General features: G+C 41.7%; 1 protein-coding gene across 1 annotated transcript in view; it reads left to right on the top strand.

Moving 5' to 3' along the window:
* MPP7 (MAGUK p55 scaffold protein 7) overlaps positions 1 to 13,021 on the top strand; it is a gene marked incomplete at its 3' end in the record, with an annotated part of 145,615 nt that extends 132,594 nt beyond the window's left edge. Inside the window, exons 12-17 of the mRNA XM_084279945.1 lie at positions 1,036 to 1,206; positions 7,527 to 7,607; positions 9,462 to 9,555; positions 10,609 to 10,717; positions 12,232 to 12,375; positions 12,842 to 13,021. Of these exons, the coding sequence (XP_084136071.1) occupies positions 1,036 to 1,206; positions 7,527 to 7,607; positions 9,462 to 9,555; positions 10,609 to 10,717; positions 12,232 to 12,375; positions 12,842 to 13,021 (779 nt within the window). The remainder of the gene's footprint in view (positions 1 to 1,035; positions 1,207 to 7,526; positions 7,608 to 9,461; positions 9,556 to 10,608; positions 10,718 to 12,231; positions 12,376 to 12,841) is intronic.
* Positions 13,022 to 16,500: the final 3,479 nt, after the last annotated feature.

Raw genomic sequence — 16,500 nt, 5'->3', positions numbered from 1 at the left:
CACGTTTACTGTCCTGTGAAATGTTCTGGGGGAAAAAAAATAAGGTGTTGGGATTTTCCCAGTATTAAAAGTGTAGTTTGTGTTTTACTTTATTACCCCCAAATAATGAGATCAGCTTTGCAGTCCTTCTTACAGTTCCACCTAGAACAAAAGCAGCACTACAGAGATACCAGTAAACTGCAATATAACGCAATGCAAAGGACTTATTTGCAAGACTGTAAGGTAATCATGAACAGAGGAGTAAATTAGTTTGTAACATATACTGTGGAAGGGTTTTTTATGCTATTCTGCTTGAAAAATGCCTGTGATTATCTCTTTTGAGAATACTTAAAAGCTGTGTGAAATTTCCAATCTGCTAGGTAGGCACTGTAGATGTCACACAATTGATACAATTGTCAATGTGAATTTAGTAGGAATACTAAATTTTAATGTCATGCTAACATCTCCATATATGGGTACTGTATGGTCTAAGATGCCTCATAGTGTTTTGGAATTTAACTAACAGTGTTTGGTTTTTAAATGCCTTTGGGAAAGGTTTTGTGTGATTTTTTTTTATGCTATTGGCATGGAGCTAAGCACAAAATATTCTTCAAGGAGTTAATTCTCATTAACTTTTTCAGCCACCAGATGTGTTTCTACCTTATTTTGTATTTCATGACTGTGTGTCAAGGTGATTTACATGAAATGCAAGAAGTGTGGTGTGAGAGTCCAGCTTGCATGCGTTTCCTTGTGTACATATTACTAATGTGTAACGTACTCAAATGATCTAAATATGTTAACAACTTCTTACCATTATATCTCACAACTGATTGTTGCAGCCGTTATGATTTTATTTGTAATCTTATTTTTACAGTTTAAATAGGCACCTGATATAGTTTGAAACTGTGGGGAAATACCATTCTAATGACCTGTTTTTTTAGACATATAAACCATTTTTTGTTTCATGCACCTATCCTCCAATGCTTGGAAAAGACTTTTCAAATATTTTGAGAAGACTTGTTTTCTTACTTTGAAAAAACCCTGTTCTTATTGCAGCTGGTTTTAGAAGAAGCTTTCGTCTTAGCAGAAAAGATAAAAAAACAAACAAATCTATGTATGAGTGCAAGAAGAGCGATCAGTATGATACAGCAGATATCCCAACATATGAAGAAGTTGCAAAATACAGACGACAACCGAATGACAAATACCGGCTTGTAGTTTTGGTTGGTAAGTTGTTTTCTTTATGTTGGAGGCCCTCCACTGGCTTTGCTCCAGTTTATCAGCATCTTTTTTTGTAGTGCAGGGCCCAGCATGGACAGAGAATTTATTCCTCACAGGGTCAAATGGGTTCTGAGCAAAGGGGAAGAATCATTTCCCTTTATCTGCAGGCTAGGCTTTTGCTGATACAGCCCGGTCTTCTGTTAGCCTTCATGGCTGAGAGCATGTGCTGTGGACTTGGGCTCACTGCCCACTTGGACCCTCAGGTCCTTTTCATGCAAGCTAATCCCCAGCTAGTCAGTCCCCAGCCTATACTGCTGTGGGGCTTGATGTGTCCCAGATACAGGACTTTGTATTTTCATAAAGTCCTGCTGGCCTGTTCCTGCAATGTGTCAAGGTCCCTCTGAATGGAAGCCATTCCCTTGAGCAAGTCACTTGGATCACATAGTTTGGTGTCTGCGAATTTGATGAAGACCCATCCTGTGTCCTCCTTCAGGTTATTGCTACAGACAAAACAGAGCATGTCCCAGAGTCTACCATGGACCTCTGTGGAACTCCACTTGTAATGAGTTACCCAGTAGAGTATGAACCAATAACCTCTACCCCTTTTCAACAATCTAGTAGTCTGGCCCAGAGGATGTCCCAACTGGCATATAATGATGCTTTAGGAGATCATGTTTAAAGCCTTGCTAAAACAGAAGCAGATGACATTAAAATATAACTACCATAGTTATGAGTCTGAATGTGGCAGCCAAGCTATACTAAAACTCTTAAGAATTAGGTCAGTGTTCTGCTCTTAGAGATCAATCAATATATCTATGTGGGGAAAAAAAAGGAAGACAAAAAGAACAGAATAAATACCCATGGTATATGAGTGGAAAGCAACAAATCCATCCTACTCTGTCAGAACAAGTAGATGGACAAGTAGACAGAAAGGTTGGTGAGAAGTGGACTTCTGTAGGCCAAGAGTGGAAGTAAATGTAGCTACAGAAGACTTGATGTCATCCTTAGTCAACTCTCTGTTCTATAATATCTCACTCCCATGGCTTCCCCACAGGATTTATTGTCTAACCAAAATGCATTGCTGCAGTCTCCTAAGAAATGGAAAGTACATGATCTTAAATTTTTCAAAGCTATCGATGAATGCCAGTTGGAGTACCAATGAGTAATGAGTAACCATTGCTACCAATGAGTAATGAGTAGCCATTCCTACCAACGAGTAATGTCTCGGTGCGTCTTCGTTTCTTTTGCAGCAGCACATAGGTTGATGCTTCATTAGTAAAGTTTCCTCCATTCTGCAAGTCCCAGAACAGAAATAGGACCCTCTATCAGGGACTGTTGCGAATTGTTGAGTAGCTGTGTTTTTGTATTGCTCATATCCAAGGGAACATCAAATTTAGTTTTTAATAAATAGTTTTGTCACTCTTCAGCACTAAAATTCAGCCCCCTACTAGTGTGATCACTGTGACATCGTGGGCTATATACAACAAGTAATAACATGGTTGAGCTGTTTTTCCACTTGCATCAACAGAGTGCCATGCAAAAGTGTGATAAGTAGACTTTTGATAATGACTTGCATATTTCTGATCTAAGGAATACCTAGAGATTTCATTTGATTTTTGTAATAAATCAAGTGAAGAACGTGTGCTTTTTCAGTAACAAAAGCAGTTCAGAAATTTATTGCAGACTTCAGTAATTCTAATGTTTCTCTCTGGATATTAAGAGCAGCTTAAGTCTGGCCAATACCATAAAAATGTCTTGGGCAAAATGTGGAAAAACTAGCAGAGCTAAGCAATGCAGGTACAGTAGGAGCAAGCACATTTAAACAGCTTTTGTGTGCCAGTAGTGGCATTCAATATAATCCATCAAATATAATTTGGACGTCAGTACGAGGAAATAAAGGGACAGATAATTAATTTATAGCTGCAGTTGCTGGGGGTGCTGAATTTCTGTTGTTTTGCTAGGTCTAAACATATCATTTACTGCTGAAGATTTTTTTAGGGCTTGTTTTGTCCTTTCTTAGGGGCAGGAAGTTTGACAGCTTTGAAGTGGAAATTTCCTTTGGCTTCACTTTAAAGTGGTCTGGTCTAATTTACAGAACACAAATTGCACATGCAGGAATTTTTAGCACCCCATAGTGTGATATGTGCTAGCCTTAGGTTCAGCTGGATGTATTAGTTTGTCAAGATTTTACCTTGTCCACAAATGTAGGTTCTTGAATGAAGTCCTGCATCTCCTTGGGGCTAAAATAATCAATCATCTGAAGCAGTGATAATACAGATGCTTCTGCTGTGCCTTTGGGTGTTATGGATGTAATGAGTCTGCTAAAACCAAAATCATCCATTATCACATCACCAGTTGTCTTCTGGTAACTTACTCTCCCCAGGCTGTCTTGAAGTCCTCCTTCAGAAACCCTGCCTGCATCCTGAGCAAGATGCCTTCAGCCCTGTCAGGCAAGGGCAGAATACAGGAATATGAAACATAATATTCAGACGCTTGAATTATCATTTACATCCTGCTCACAGAGGCATACTATAACTTTACAGGGTGTAGTATTAGCTAAGTCAGAGCTTTCTGAAGGGCAGAAGCAAGTTCAGTAGTATCAAACCATGAGCATGTCATTGCACGTGCAGGCAGTTAGTACATGCAGTGTGATCGCTGGAGGCGTGCAAAGCCCTTCCAATGTAGTGGCCACCCATGGTGATGTGACTTCCCTAAGCAGGCAAGGACCAGAGGTGTGTAACCACAAAGGAGCAGTTACTATCCGTGTGTGACACAATCAGAAAAGTCTCTCTGTCTCTGGATTAAACTCAGTAATCCCCAAATCGGTGTTTTGATCACCACTGTGAAGGAAAGGAATTCCTTAAAAGAATACATTATTTAAAAGAATATTTTAAAAAATCCTTTTAAAAAATGTGTTCCTTAAAAAAATCCCTCACTTTTGGTTTTATCATGAAGGAGCTATGTGGAGGCCAGGTCTGTCTCAGAGCGGGGGAGGATGAAATGGAAGCAGCTCCTAGTTTCTATGTGTCCTGACTTAACTTTGATATGTATTCAGTCAGGGCTTGCAAAGACTACAGCAGTAGTGCAGGCAGGTTGTCTCCATGGCCATAGTACTTCAACTAAACTTATCTGGACAATGAAGAAAGAGATGTGGAATTGTGATCTTCATTAAAACTTCCTGGTTGAAGGCATGGGTAGGTCAGCATGGTTGACATAGGATGCAACGTGTTGTCTAGCTTTATCCATGAGAACATCCATGTGAACTCACCAATCCTTCTTCAATGAACAGCAAATCTTGAAGTACACTCCCACTGGTAGTTGTAATTTACTGTGACACCAAAGAATGAGGTTTGGCTGTCCTACCACATGCCTCATCGAGCTACAGTTGGACATGTGTGTGTAGTCACTGCGTTGTGGTGATCCATTGTCCTAGTAATTGAGCCACAGAACCTCTGTCAAGGTATGTTTTCTACAGGGTCTTTATGATCCCAGCAGGGGTGTTGTCACCTAACTCACAAAGTGTATTCCAAGAGACCACTATTTTTTTTCTTTTTCTCCTTTCAAATAGACTTCTAGGAGCTCAGTGTGTATCTGTGGGTGAAAAGTGGCTGGTTGGGTTAACCCTCCTGAGAACTTCCATCAAACAATTTTTTCCATTTCTGTCAGACATATCTGAATGGTGCAAAATTTAATGTGGGTTTTAATGATTGGTGGTTTAATTCTGCAAGCATCCCTCAATAAAGAGAGGTAGGTACAGTGCATTTGTGCAGGATTTGACCATTACTTAGCTTACCTGACTCAATATGCAGCAGCAAGCAACGTAGATATTCCTTTAAAAAATAAGCAAAACATCTCAAAATCTGTCCCCAAACCTCTAAATATTGCTACCTGGGGTGATTTATAGTTAACCAAAATGATGCTATGGTCATGGGTCTCACACACCTGGCATTTTACTGTAAGAATCTGGATTGTCATTTTCAATCCCGATGGTGTTTTCTCTTCTGGAATTCAAATCATGTTCAGGTTGATAATTATTAGAAACTGGTATCTTTGTTACATCAAAGTGAATATTTGGAATAGAAGTGTACATTACACTTGGGAGGTGTAGTGTACACACCCCCATAATGGATGGCATTGCTAATTAGGTCTCAGCCTTCAGCATCCATATGCTACAGTTCCGAGAGTTCTGCCAAGACAGCTCTGACGAAGAAGCAGCTACACCTTCCAGTGGATACATTTAAAGATGATTTTTAAATGGTAATCTGGAAGGGGAGACAGGGTAGTAGTGAGGTTGTGGTCTGGAAACAGATTTGATCTAAGTTTCCAAAGCATCTGTGGCAGGAAGCGAAGCCTGGATTCTTTAGATATAAATAGAGCTGAAAGCGTACTGGTGATTTGACAGCATGTAGACAGAGGAAATAATATTTGTGTAGATTTGAAGGGGCAAATCTTTTGCTCAATCAGAATACCATGAGTTATAATTTTTTTCACTTGACAGAAACTTTTTCATTCAACTTTGTGAGGATGTATTGAGAATTCGAATTATTTTTCCTATAAAAATCTGAATTTGCCTTAAGTAGCAAGGAAAAATGTTGGGGTTTTTTTTTTTTAGGAAGAACAAAAGTAATGCCATTATCTACATGACACATTGCTTTCCTCTGCAGACATGCACCAGTAGAGGCTGCTGTACACCATATTAAATAAACATTTATACGTACTGATAGATTAATTTACAGGCAGGTCAGAGATGGAACTTGAAATGTAGTTGTGTGTTTAACTTATGTAAACATATAAAAATTATAAATGCAGAAACTCTTCAGATTTTACAGAGAGACCATAGTCTGGGGGTAGCAGGAAAGTCGCAAGCATTTGCTTTTCATCATTATGTGTTTCTAACTTCGGACAGGGCAGATAGGCATTTTTACAAACAGGCACCTGAAGGTGTTGAAGCATCAGCCTTTGCTTTTGGATACCAGGCTCACACTGGTAATTAACCAATATATCACTGCTTCATTAAAATGTTTATTAGGTCTTGTACTCCTCATGCCTAAAACATCTCTGTTAAAAAGCACTCCATGTGTAAATGTCTCACTTTTAGTAGAAGAGCAAGAATTTTCCTTAAAACCACATGTATTATCTTTGTATTCTTCGGAATGTGGTTCCAGTGACTCACTGTGCATTGCTGCTGTTGACCTGGCTCTGCAGAAGCCATGATCAGAAGGGCATGAGGAGGCAGAGCTGAGCTCCCTCCACACATGCCAGCGAGGAGCCAGGAGCCAGGCCGGCTGCAGTCCTGGGGACAGGCAGCACTTGCCTCTGGAGCCTTTGAGACCTCACGGGACAGGCTCCTTGCTGAGACCCAAAGCATCACTGGCAAACGGCTGAGAATTAGGCAGAACCTGAAAAACATCAGGAATGTCCTAGCTTCTAGGATGGCAGTACACAAATGGAGGTGGGGGAGGTGGGTCAAAAAACTTTGGCGCAGCCTTTGTTTCTTCCTGCCGTCCTGTTTCCAAGAGTGGTCTCTCTCTGGCAGCTGTGTGAAGATGGAAACATTTGCTTCATGCCAGTTCTGGCAGCAGGCAAGAGATGAGGATAGTTTAAAAGAAAATTAACAAAAGAAAGGAACCCAAACATCCCAGACAGGTTGTGACTTGGGGAGTGCTGCATGCTCTTCCTCTCCCCAGGCGATGCCACTCTCACACCATCAAAAAGTAGACAGTGACAGCTACAGTGACCTGGTGGTATTCCTGCCTGCAGCTGGCTCTGAAAGGAGCCATGGGGAGAAGGTGGGAGCAGTGCTCCTCAGGGTGCAGACACTGGATGCAACAGCCACATGGAGGGAGGAAAAGGCAGTGCTGACACCAGGGATGCAGAGGCCTAGGGGGCTTTGTGCATCCCAGCTGGGGCTGGTGCTCTAGTCTGTGAGTTGGGGGTATTCTGTCAACATGAACAGCCAAAACAGCTTTTGGGCTGGAAAGGTGCAGGTTAGGCTGCAGGGCTCTGTAGTGGGGCTGAGGATGGAGGCAAGTGTGCACTGAGGGCAGTTGCTATAGAAGAAAAGTTAGATATCCATTTTTTCAGAGATTTCTTTTCCTCAGGAATAAAGTCAGAGCAGAGTAACTGCCCACTGCACCCCCTGAAATCTGCCAGCACTGTATGTTCTAGGAGAGAATAGAACCACGTGTGCTTCCAAATGACTGATTAAAAGCCAGTGTGTATTGTCGCTCTGCGCTACATAGCCAGCCTTATCTCGGAGCGTCCTTATACCTGGGGACAAGAGGGAGCGGGCTGCTGGGGTACAGCATATGGGGTTTGTCTTTCAGGCCCTGTGGGGGTTGGACTGAACGAACTGAAACGGAAACTGCTGATCAGCGACACGCAGCATTACGGGGTAACAGTGCCACGTAAGTACAAACACGCTTCTGCTCTCCTAATGCTGGGCTTGCATTAGTATCCTTTATTAGTGCACTACTTCAAGGCACTTTCAAGTTTGGGTCCCTAAATGCATGCTTGGCATCCAAATTATGTTTCTAATTTTTGAAAGTGCTGCTGCAGTTGTATTTTAAATAGCATTGATTAAACTGATAGGGCATTTTGGCTCAGAGGCACTGCAGCAGAGTTTTAGAACAAGTTTAACGTGATTGATGTCAGCGAGGTTTAGCAACTGAAACTCAGCTGAAGAACACCCTGGATTTGGCTGCACAGCAGTGAAATGTGCTCTGCTAGTGCTCTGTGAGCAATGCTTGCTTTCAGCAAAATGCCCTTTATATATTAGACAGGCTAAAAAATTAAGACTGATGATAAACAGTTTAATCCTGTGAATAAATAAGTTAAAGTCCTTTGATTAGCTTCAGAAAAGTTGATTTAGGGATTTTTTTTTTCTTTCCCCAATCTGACCAAGTAGTGTGATTTTTACTTTTTTTTTTTTCTATATACCACTGAATAACATTTTGCTATCTTAATATCTACAATACTTGATTTTTTTGATGTGGACAACTTGACGTTTCAGACTTTCATTCCTTGGTTTTCATTCTGCCAGTACTTGTGCCTCCTAGAGGGATCCTGTGCAAACATGGGGTCCAGTATTCTGATTTTGGGAGATAGTCACAGGCTTTTTGAAAGTGCAGGTATTCTATAAAGTATTGATTTGAATTAATTTGTCAGGTAGAAAAATGAATATGTTTGGTTTTGGCAAGTCATTTTATTTTCACATATTTGCTTCAGCTGGGTATTGAAAACAAAAACAAAAAAAAAAGCCATATGTTCCCAAATATTTAACACGCTGAAGGATATGCAATGCTCTGCCCAAAAATATTTCTCTAAAAATTGCCAGTATTCATCAAGCTGCTTTCTCTCTCTTCTCTTCCAAATTTGTGGTTATAATTTAAAAGAAACATGTAAAGAAATCCCTCTCCCTGAAATTCAGCGGGTCAGGACTTGGAGGGAGGGAGAGCTGGGGTGCTTGCCTTGAGAATGTTCCTCTTTGTGTCAACCTAAGAAGAGCATATGCTATCAAATGGCATTTGGGACTGCAAGCAGGTTGCGTGTAGTTGTATGTGATGGAGAATACGTGATGCCGTGGCATACAGCTTGTATTAAACAGGACTTTTGAGTGGGTTCATTAACCATTAAGTGGCAACCCCACAAATAAGTTTCATTAATAAGCAAAGCCTTTACACCTGTGCTTGGGGGAAGGGCAGAAGTGGGAATAGTACAGGGCTACTGAAAGAAAAAGGCGTTGGGTTTTGATCACCAGAAAGCGAAAAGCACTGATGTGTAAAATTCACACCCCCTGTTTTTATTGTCGTGCTTCACATACCACAGCTACAAGTGTCCTTAATGAACGTAAGGCTTTATAAATCAGGTTGGTGAACTTTGTTTCCCTTTATGGTCTCATATGCTAATAAGTTTAACAAGTGGCCAGGCTTGGGTAATTGTTATGGACTGCTGCTCCTTTTATTATTCAGCTCTCCTCATATTATTGGATTTTTCCCCACGTTAATAAAAATGATCATCTGATACTTGTCCAGTAGGGTTTCTCCTGCTTTTCCTGCATGTTTTTAAAAATCAGTCCTGGCGCCTGCTTGTGCCACCTGTTGGATCCCAGGCAGCTTTATCCTCCTCAGAGGCGAAGCAACCCCCTTGCTTAGTATTGCACGAGGGTCGTAGGCTTGTCTGTGTGTCCAGAACTGCTTTGCATTAAATTGTTTTGTGCATTGTTTCCTTTTTTCTTCTTTTCCCATTGAACACAACTGCAGACACCACCCGTCCCAGGAGGAGCCAGGAAAGCGACGGTGTCGAATACATTTTCATTTCCAAGCACTTGTTTGAGACAGACGTACAGAATAACAAGTATGTCAAAGAGATTCTAACTAGAGCTGCAGTTAAAACAATGGCTGTATTATAAAAGGTGGCTGGTTGTAATTTTAGATAATAAGTCAACGTGGATATAATTTGCCGTGATTTGAAGATGTCTTAGAATTACATTTTAATATATAAGCAGGTGGATAAAACACAGAGCAAACCCACAACTGTTTCTAAGCTCCTAAGTAGTGTCAGTACTTCAGCTCCTCAAGACGACCCTGAAATCGTAGGTGGGATGGGAGAGCACTTAATAGAGCAGTAAAGCATTGGAGCTCTGGGAGGGGGAGCCCTGGAAACGCTGCAAACGTGCCTGAGTCAATGTTTGTGTAGTTCTGCTCTCTTTCAGGCCAGGCACTTCCTCTGCTTTTCAATCTAGAGCTCTACAGTGAAGCCCCTGCCTGTAAACCCTCCAGAAATTAAACTGAAATGAAGACAATGGTAGCATCATGCTCTCTAGCAGCCTGTAAAATCCTGCAGCTTGAAATTCTGCCCCAGTGTTTCAGAGGGCAAAAGTGTATTAGACACAAAGCTGTGGGTTTTATTGAAACTTCAAACTGTGCTTTGCTTTTTTGGCAAATAGCACTTGTACTTTTATAGCACATAACCAGCCGCCTTGGTTCCATTAGCACCATCGTTGCTCCTCCTCCTCTTCTGAGACAGAGAATTTGGATATTCTGTGGAGTGCAATGAAATTTCAGTAGTTTCTATTGTTTAGCTTATCCACTGTTTTATTGCATTGCATTAGTTCAGAAAAAGAGGTGATGGAAAACATTAGTGGGCTGTTGGACTACAGTACTTTTTTCTCTTTAACTGTAATACAAGCAGGTGTTACTGATTTGAAAGTGGTAAAGTAGAAGATTTCTTAAAATTGACATGCTGAAGTACTTGACAGCATTTCCTTTATAAAACATGGTAAAACTCTCATGTAAAGTAAAATATTTTTGCTCCTGAATTAGATCTTATAAACCAAACTGATAAGTTGGTTGGGTTTTTTTTTTTCCTGGAGAAAATGGAAACGATTCCAGTTGTTTTCTGCCGCAGGTTTATCGAGTATGGCGAGTACAAGAACAACTACTATGGTACGAGCTTGGACTCCGTTCGATCCGTTCTAGCTAAAAACAAAGTTTGCTTGTTGGATGTACAGCCTCATGTAAGTAAGCACAGCTTGTGGACACCCGTAGTTCCCCACATTGTGTGTTGGGATTCCAGGGAAAAAATGGTGTCTGAAAAGGTATATTTCATTCCATGCTGAATGACTGTTGAGTGGGCTTGCTGGGTGCCTTTGTCACAGCAAGGCTCTCTGAAAGGAGAGGAAGGAAACTTCAATATATATTGGCAAGTATTCAGCTCAGTAATTAAGTGAATTGAAAGCTTGCAGCATTATACCAAAGATTTAATTACAAAATGCTCCTGTATTTCCATTCTTCTTTCTGCCAGTTAGGGTTAGATGTTCTCTCTGAAACTTCAGACTCAGAACGGCTTTGAGCTGTCACCTGCTCCAGCAACACATTCTCACACATTAACCAGGCCGTTGGTGCCAAGGGTTTACATGCAGGGTGGACATGAGTCAAGGAACGCTCTAAATGTGACGTGGGCTGGATAATTGTTAGAAACATTCCCCTCTCAATTATTTGTTCTTGCTTTGACCTTGTCTTTTAACCCCGCTGAACAGCTCCACAGGGAATTTTAATGCTACTAATAACCACAGCGATTCCAGGAGCTGAACTAGTTTGTTTAAACCCAAAGTATTTCTTCTGCAAGGGTGGCCACCCTCTGACTTGTGAACCCTGGCAGGTTGTAAACAGTTCCCAGGGCGGTTTCGATAGCAGGGCAGGGGGCCTGCGCTGGCAGAGCACTGGCAGGGGAAGCCAGACACCATGCCAGGGAAAGAGGGGAGCTGGGCAGGGCCTCCTGCTCTGCCAGGCCATTCATTGCATGTCCAGCACAGCCCTGTTTTCCAGTGAAGTACTCAGTTGCCTGGGGGACCTGGGCTTGTGAACCATTCTGGGATCCCGCTTGCCAACACAGCATTTTTCTGTGGGCCCTGGCCATGTGAGGAGGATGCAAAGATTCTGGCCATCCATCCCTACTTCACCTTCAGCTGCTGCCCATCCCTACTTCACTTTGTGCTGCAATGCAAATCACAGACCTGCCTCTAGCTCCGTTGGTAGCATCGCTCGACTTGCTCAGGCAGAGTGAACAGCGGGGCTTATGTGGTGGACACAGTATCAAAGAGAAGAATCACTGACCAGTTGTGACCAACTGTCATAGACTCCTTTTTCCAGCACTTTTCATGGGTACAGAAAGTGTTATTCCAGATAAAACATGTTTGAACTTTTCTCCTCCTGGACACTTTCCAGCTCCCCACCATCCTCCTGCTGCCAGTGGCACTGGTGTGCACAGCCCAGCCTTTGCTGGACCGGTGGGGTTTACCAGCATCCCATGGGGGAACCAAGGGAAATGGTCGCTCTTGGAGAAACGGTTTTCTTGCCATTCACATGAAAATTCTGGCGTGATTCAGTGCTGATCAGCAGAGTGGGATGGCAGTAAATGGAAAGTAGCCTTCTAGGAGTGCTTTATGGGTTTATTTTGGTTAGTGGAGAGTTTCTTTTATTGCAGTAAATTCCGTGGTGTGAGATTAATTAAAATCTTCCCTCTTCCCAGACAGTGAAACACTTGCGGACATACGAATTTAAACCCTTTGTTATATTTATAAAGCCTCCACCACTTGACCGTTTGAGAGAAACCAGAAAAAATGCCAAGATTATTTCAAGCAAAGATGATAAGGGAACTGCAAAACCTTTTACAGTAAGTATATTTACACATGGTAACACATGAGAACTTGTTAAGGGCTTTGTTGTAGTGGTTTACCTTGAAAATAAAGGTGAAAATAAAAGTACTTGTCAGGGCTTACACATAGTATCTTCCTCTCACACTGCAAACTGTAGAGCTGCTTAGGTTGAAAAAGACTTTTAAGATCATCAGGTCCAACCACCGAACTACCACTGCTGAGTCCGCCCCTAACCCATGTCCCTAAGTGCCACATCTACACATGTTCTGAATACCTCCAGGGATGGTGACTCCACTGGGGTGGCCTGTTCCAGTGCTTGAAAACCCTTCCAGGGAAGAAATGTTTCCTAATATCCAATCTAAACCTTGACTGGATAATAATAATAATTATTAAGCAAGTAGCTTTGCATGCATTTACCTCAGAAGCAGCTTATGTGATGCTGCTTGCTTATGGACTGACTGTGCCTTGCACTGACCTTACTAGGAAGAAGATTTTCAAGAAATGATTAAATCTGCCCATGTGATGGAAAGCCAGTACGGCCACCTTTTCGACAAGGTGATAGTCAACGATGACCTCGCTACAGCTTACAGTGAGCTTAAAACAACCTTCGACAGGTTGGAGACCGAGACCTTCTGGGTTCCTGTCAGCTGGCTCCATTCATAGTAACGTGTTCAACAGACCAAATATCTGCTGTTGTCAGCATCTGAATCTGGGGCAGGGTCTGGCGTTACTCGATGGCCGTTTTCTTGGTAGGAGGGCTTTCTAGCTCTACCTGAGCAGCAGGTACACTCTTCATGCACTTGGAACTGGTCCTGTTTTCCTGTGTCTTCAGTCCTCCTGCCCCCAGTTTTGGGGCAGAACAGTCAGATTAAACCCAAGTCTTACAGTTCTCCGTAAGGTGAGTTAATCCTAGCGTAACGAAACTGCCAAACACCTCTTGACCATCATCTGTGCATTCCAAGGTAACCATTTAAGAGAGCTTGCAGAAAATACTGATTAGCACTGGAGATCAGCACTTTGATGGTGTTAAGCATAACTGCTCCCATAAAGAGCACATCAGCACTTGGAAGTTATTACCCCTTAAGTGCTTGAGAGAACTGAAACAGGCAAAAGTGACCAACATTTTTATGAGGAAGACATCGTAGTTCTAATTGCATATCAGGATAAGTGTTTTTACTTTTCTAGATGTGAACCTCGTCTTACATGTACAGAGTGATTTTAGTATTCCTTTGCACTTGCATAGTCATGGAAAGAAAGATTTATTCAGTGGCTTAATTGTGGAATACTGTGCTGGGGGCATGCATGGATTGAAAAGGTTTTCACGCATGCTTGGTGGCACAACAAAGAAAACTCATGGAAATATTTATTTAAATGGGGAAATGTGAGTTACTGTGTATATAACTTCAAAGTCTTTGGGATTAATCTTCTGTAAAATCAGTGGCAAGGTGATAGGAATAGCAACAAAGTAGAAAGTAACTTTTTTTCCTCTTTAAATTGATGTCAGATATTTTTGGCATCATTTAGAACAATTTTCACATCAGAAATTTGCGAACAATTAGTGAGGAAACCTTGGAGATCTGGGATGCAGTTGCAAGAGATTATTATTTTTTCTTGCTCATTGCGTACTGATACTTTTTTGTAATGTGACAGATATTTTGTCACCACTCAGAGATAAATTAATGCTGTAGACTTTGTTGTAAAGAATATCCTTGTCACTGGTCAGTCGGAAACCTCATTTTTAATTCAGTGTGGCAGTGTAAGCAAATGTATATTAGATGATGTATTTTTAATATAGATAATTTGGTATTTTTCTTTATTTACTACTGAAATGCAGGAAATGAGTACAGCTGTAAAGACCAAGTAACACCTGTGTGTTGTGTTGTAAGTATGTCTTGTAAGTACAGAATGTGTTTAGGAACTTACTGGCTTCAGATCATCACATCTGAGGCATTCAAACATGAAGCCGTTACTTCATGTGAAGCTGTAAAGAGAATATAGCTGTCTCGTTTAAAGAAAAAAGAATTTAGTGAAGCTTTATATATATTTATGAAAGGGTTGAAAAGGGACGTTAAGATTTTTAATTTCTTGTCAATGTGTTCCTCTGCTGCAGAGTCTGTAGTTTGAAACACTGTCGGTGTAAACGGAGCTCAACATTCCATGTAAATACTTTATTCCGGTTCATGCGCTGATAAAGCCATCAGATTTTGCAGTTTTATTCTAAATGTGTATTTAATGTGTGGGTCACTGCCTTTGGCTTAGAGTCGTATCAAATAAATGAAATGCAAGAAACAACAGCAAAATCCCTGGGAGTCTGGAAATGTTTATGCAGGAGTTACAGATGTCCTGAATCCCAGTACGGATTCACGCTCTGCCTGAATGGCTGTAACGGAACTTTTGTCACATTTCACTCTTTTCCTGGTAGACTGAAACCTTTTTATAACACAAATATGTTGGTTGAATTAATTGCACGGCGATTATGTGAGTTGAGGGAACATTTTCTGGATTTTTTTTACTTACTGCAACTCAGACTGCTTTTCAGGGGACCCGGAGTTCCGCGGGTCTGTTTGCCCAGGAGACGCCGCCTGCCCTCGCCACCTCTGGCAACCGACCCAAACCGAGAGGGCACGCGGTGTCCCTCAGGACCTGGCTGTTTCCAACGAGGGGGGCTTTAGTCCTTACAAAACACCCCTGACACCGCTTCCAACCCGGGCCGTCTCCGAACATTAGTGTGCAGTAACCCTCGTGTAAGGGACCTGCTTTTCTCTTTAAGAACTAGATGCTAGAATAATCTGCAAAATCCCTGTCAGAAACAGTTCTGGCTGTCCTGCTGGTTTTTTGTCCTTTTGAAATTAATTTCATTCCCACTCCTGGGTCAGTGTGGTCTAGGAGGACCTTCTCCCCACAGGTTGGCTGTGCGGGGCAGCAGAAAGCAGCGCGGTGCTTTGTTGCGCTTACAGAGACACTGACCCTCCGATCCCCAGCACAGTCCTGGCAGGAGTTCCCTAGACGGATGGCTGCCTGCCTCGTCTCCACGCCAGGAGCTAATTCCTGAATTGTAACACCTGCAAAAGAAAAGGGAATCACAAAAACATAAATCCAACCAGCAAAGTAAAATGTTTCTTTCAGGAGTGAGAAATCATTTAAATTAAATTACAAGATCGCTCTTGAAAAGCAACAATACTGCAGCGTTAGTGCAAAAAAAATCAAATCAAATCAAATTGAAGTCCCTGGTCTCTGTGAGTCAGGCAGATGGTAGTGGGACAAGACAGGAAAAATGTCTTGGCCCAACAGTTTCAACAGGACAGGAGTCTGCTTCTCGTGATGGACACTGGGCCCATGGGCTGAACTCCTCAGTCATACCAGGGGCTGGGGGGCAAATCGTTCCTTCCACTCACAACAATTTCCAAACAAAGACTAAACGTGTTTCCAATATTCCACATACCCAGGTTGTGCTGTGTGAGTTTTTAGAGAACTGTGTGTTTAATCAGTCAAGTCCAGATGTTTTTATTGTGTTTTAGCTGTTCGCCACAGTCAAACAATCGGTAGTATTTTTCATATTGTACCAAGCTCTATACTTGAACTTGCCATCAGGTCCTTGGTTGATGTCTTACCTGCAATCTGATCTTCTTATGCAAAACAATAAATTATTGATATATCACTGATGGTGTATTTCTTCTTTGTTGTAATTTGCACCACGACAAATAGACTTAATGACTTGAAAAGGTAAAGCACCTTAGTAGTGAATAATTTCATAGGTCCCTCTATTAAATTAATGTTTCAATTATCTTTAAACGGAAAAATAAAGTGACCCAGAACAAGAACTAAAATTCTGGAATTTCTATTTCTGTTGCTGAATTCTCCTTCAAAAGCAGATGCTTACCCTTTCCTGCAGCCCACCCCCAAACATCCATTTTCTTTCTGAGAAGGAACACTTATGTCAGAGGGTCAAACTGTGACATCAGCTTGTAAAGAGCTTGGAGCGTTATCTGAGATACCAACTCGGAGTGTTTCATCGGTCACGTATCCTCTGTGTCCACTCGCAGTCCCATGGGAGGCTGTGTTCATCTGTAGGACACAAAGGCAGCAATACTTACACTAAGTTCCTTTTGTGCTGTGTTGTCTTCTCCAGAAAAGAGGCCCAA

This window comes from Gallinula chloropus (assembly GCF_964237585.1).
Source record: "Gallinula chloropus genome assembly, chromosome: 2".
NCBI lineage: Eukaryota > Metazoa > Chordata > Aves > Gruiformes > Rallidae > Gallinula > Gallinula chloropus.
The sequence above is the reverse complement of the archived record's forward strand: the minus strand, read 5'-3'. Positions and strand labels throughout refer to the sequence as shown.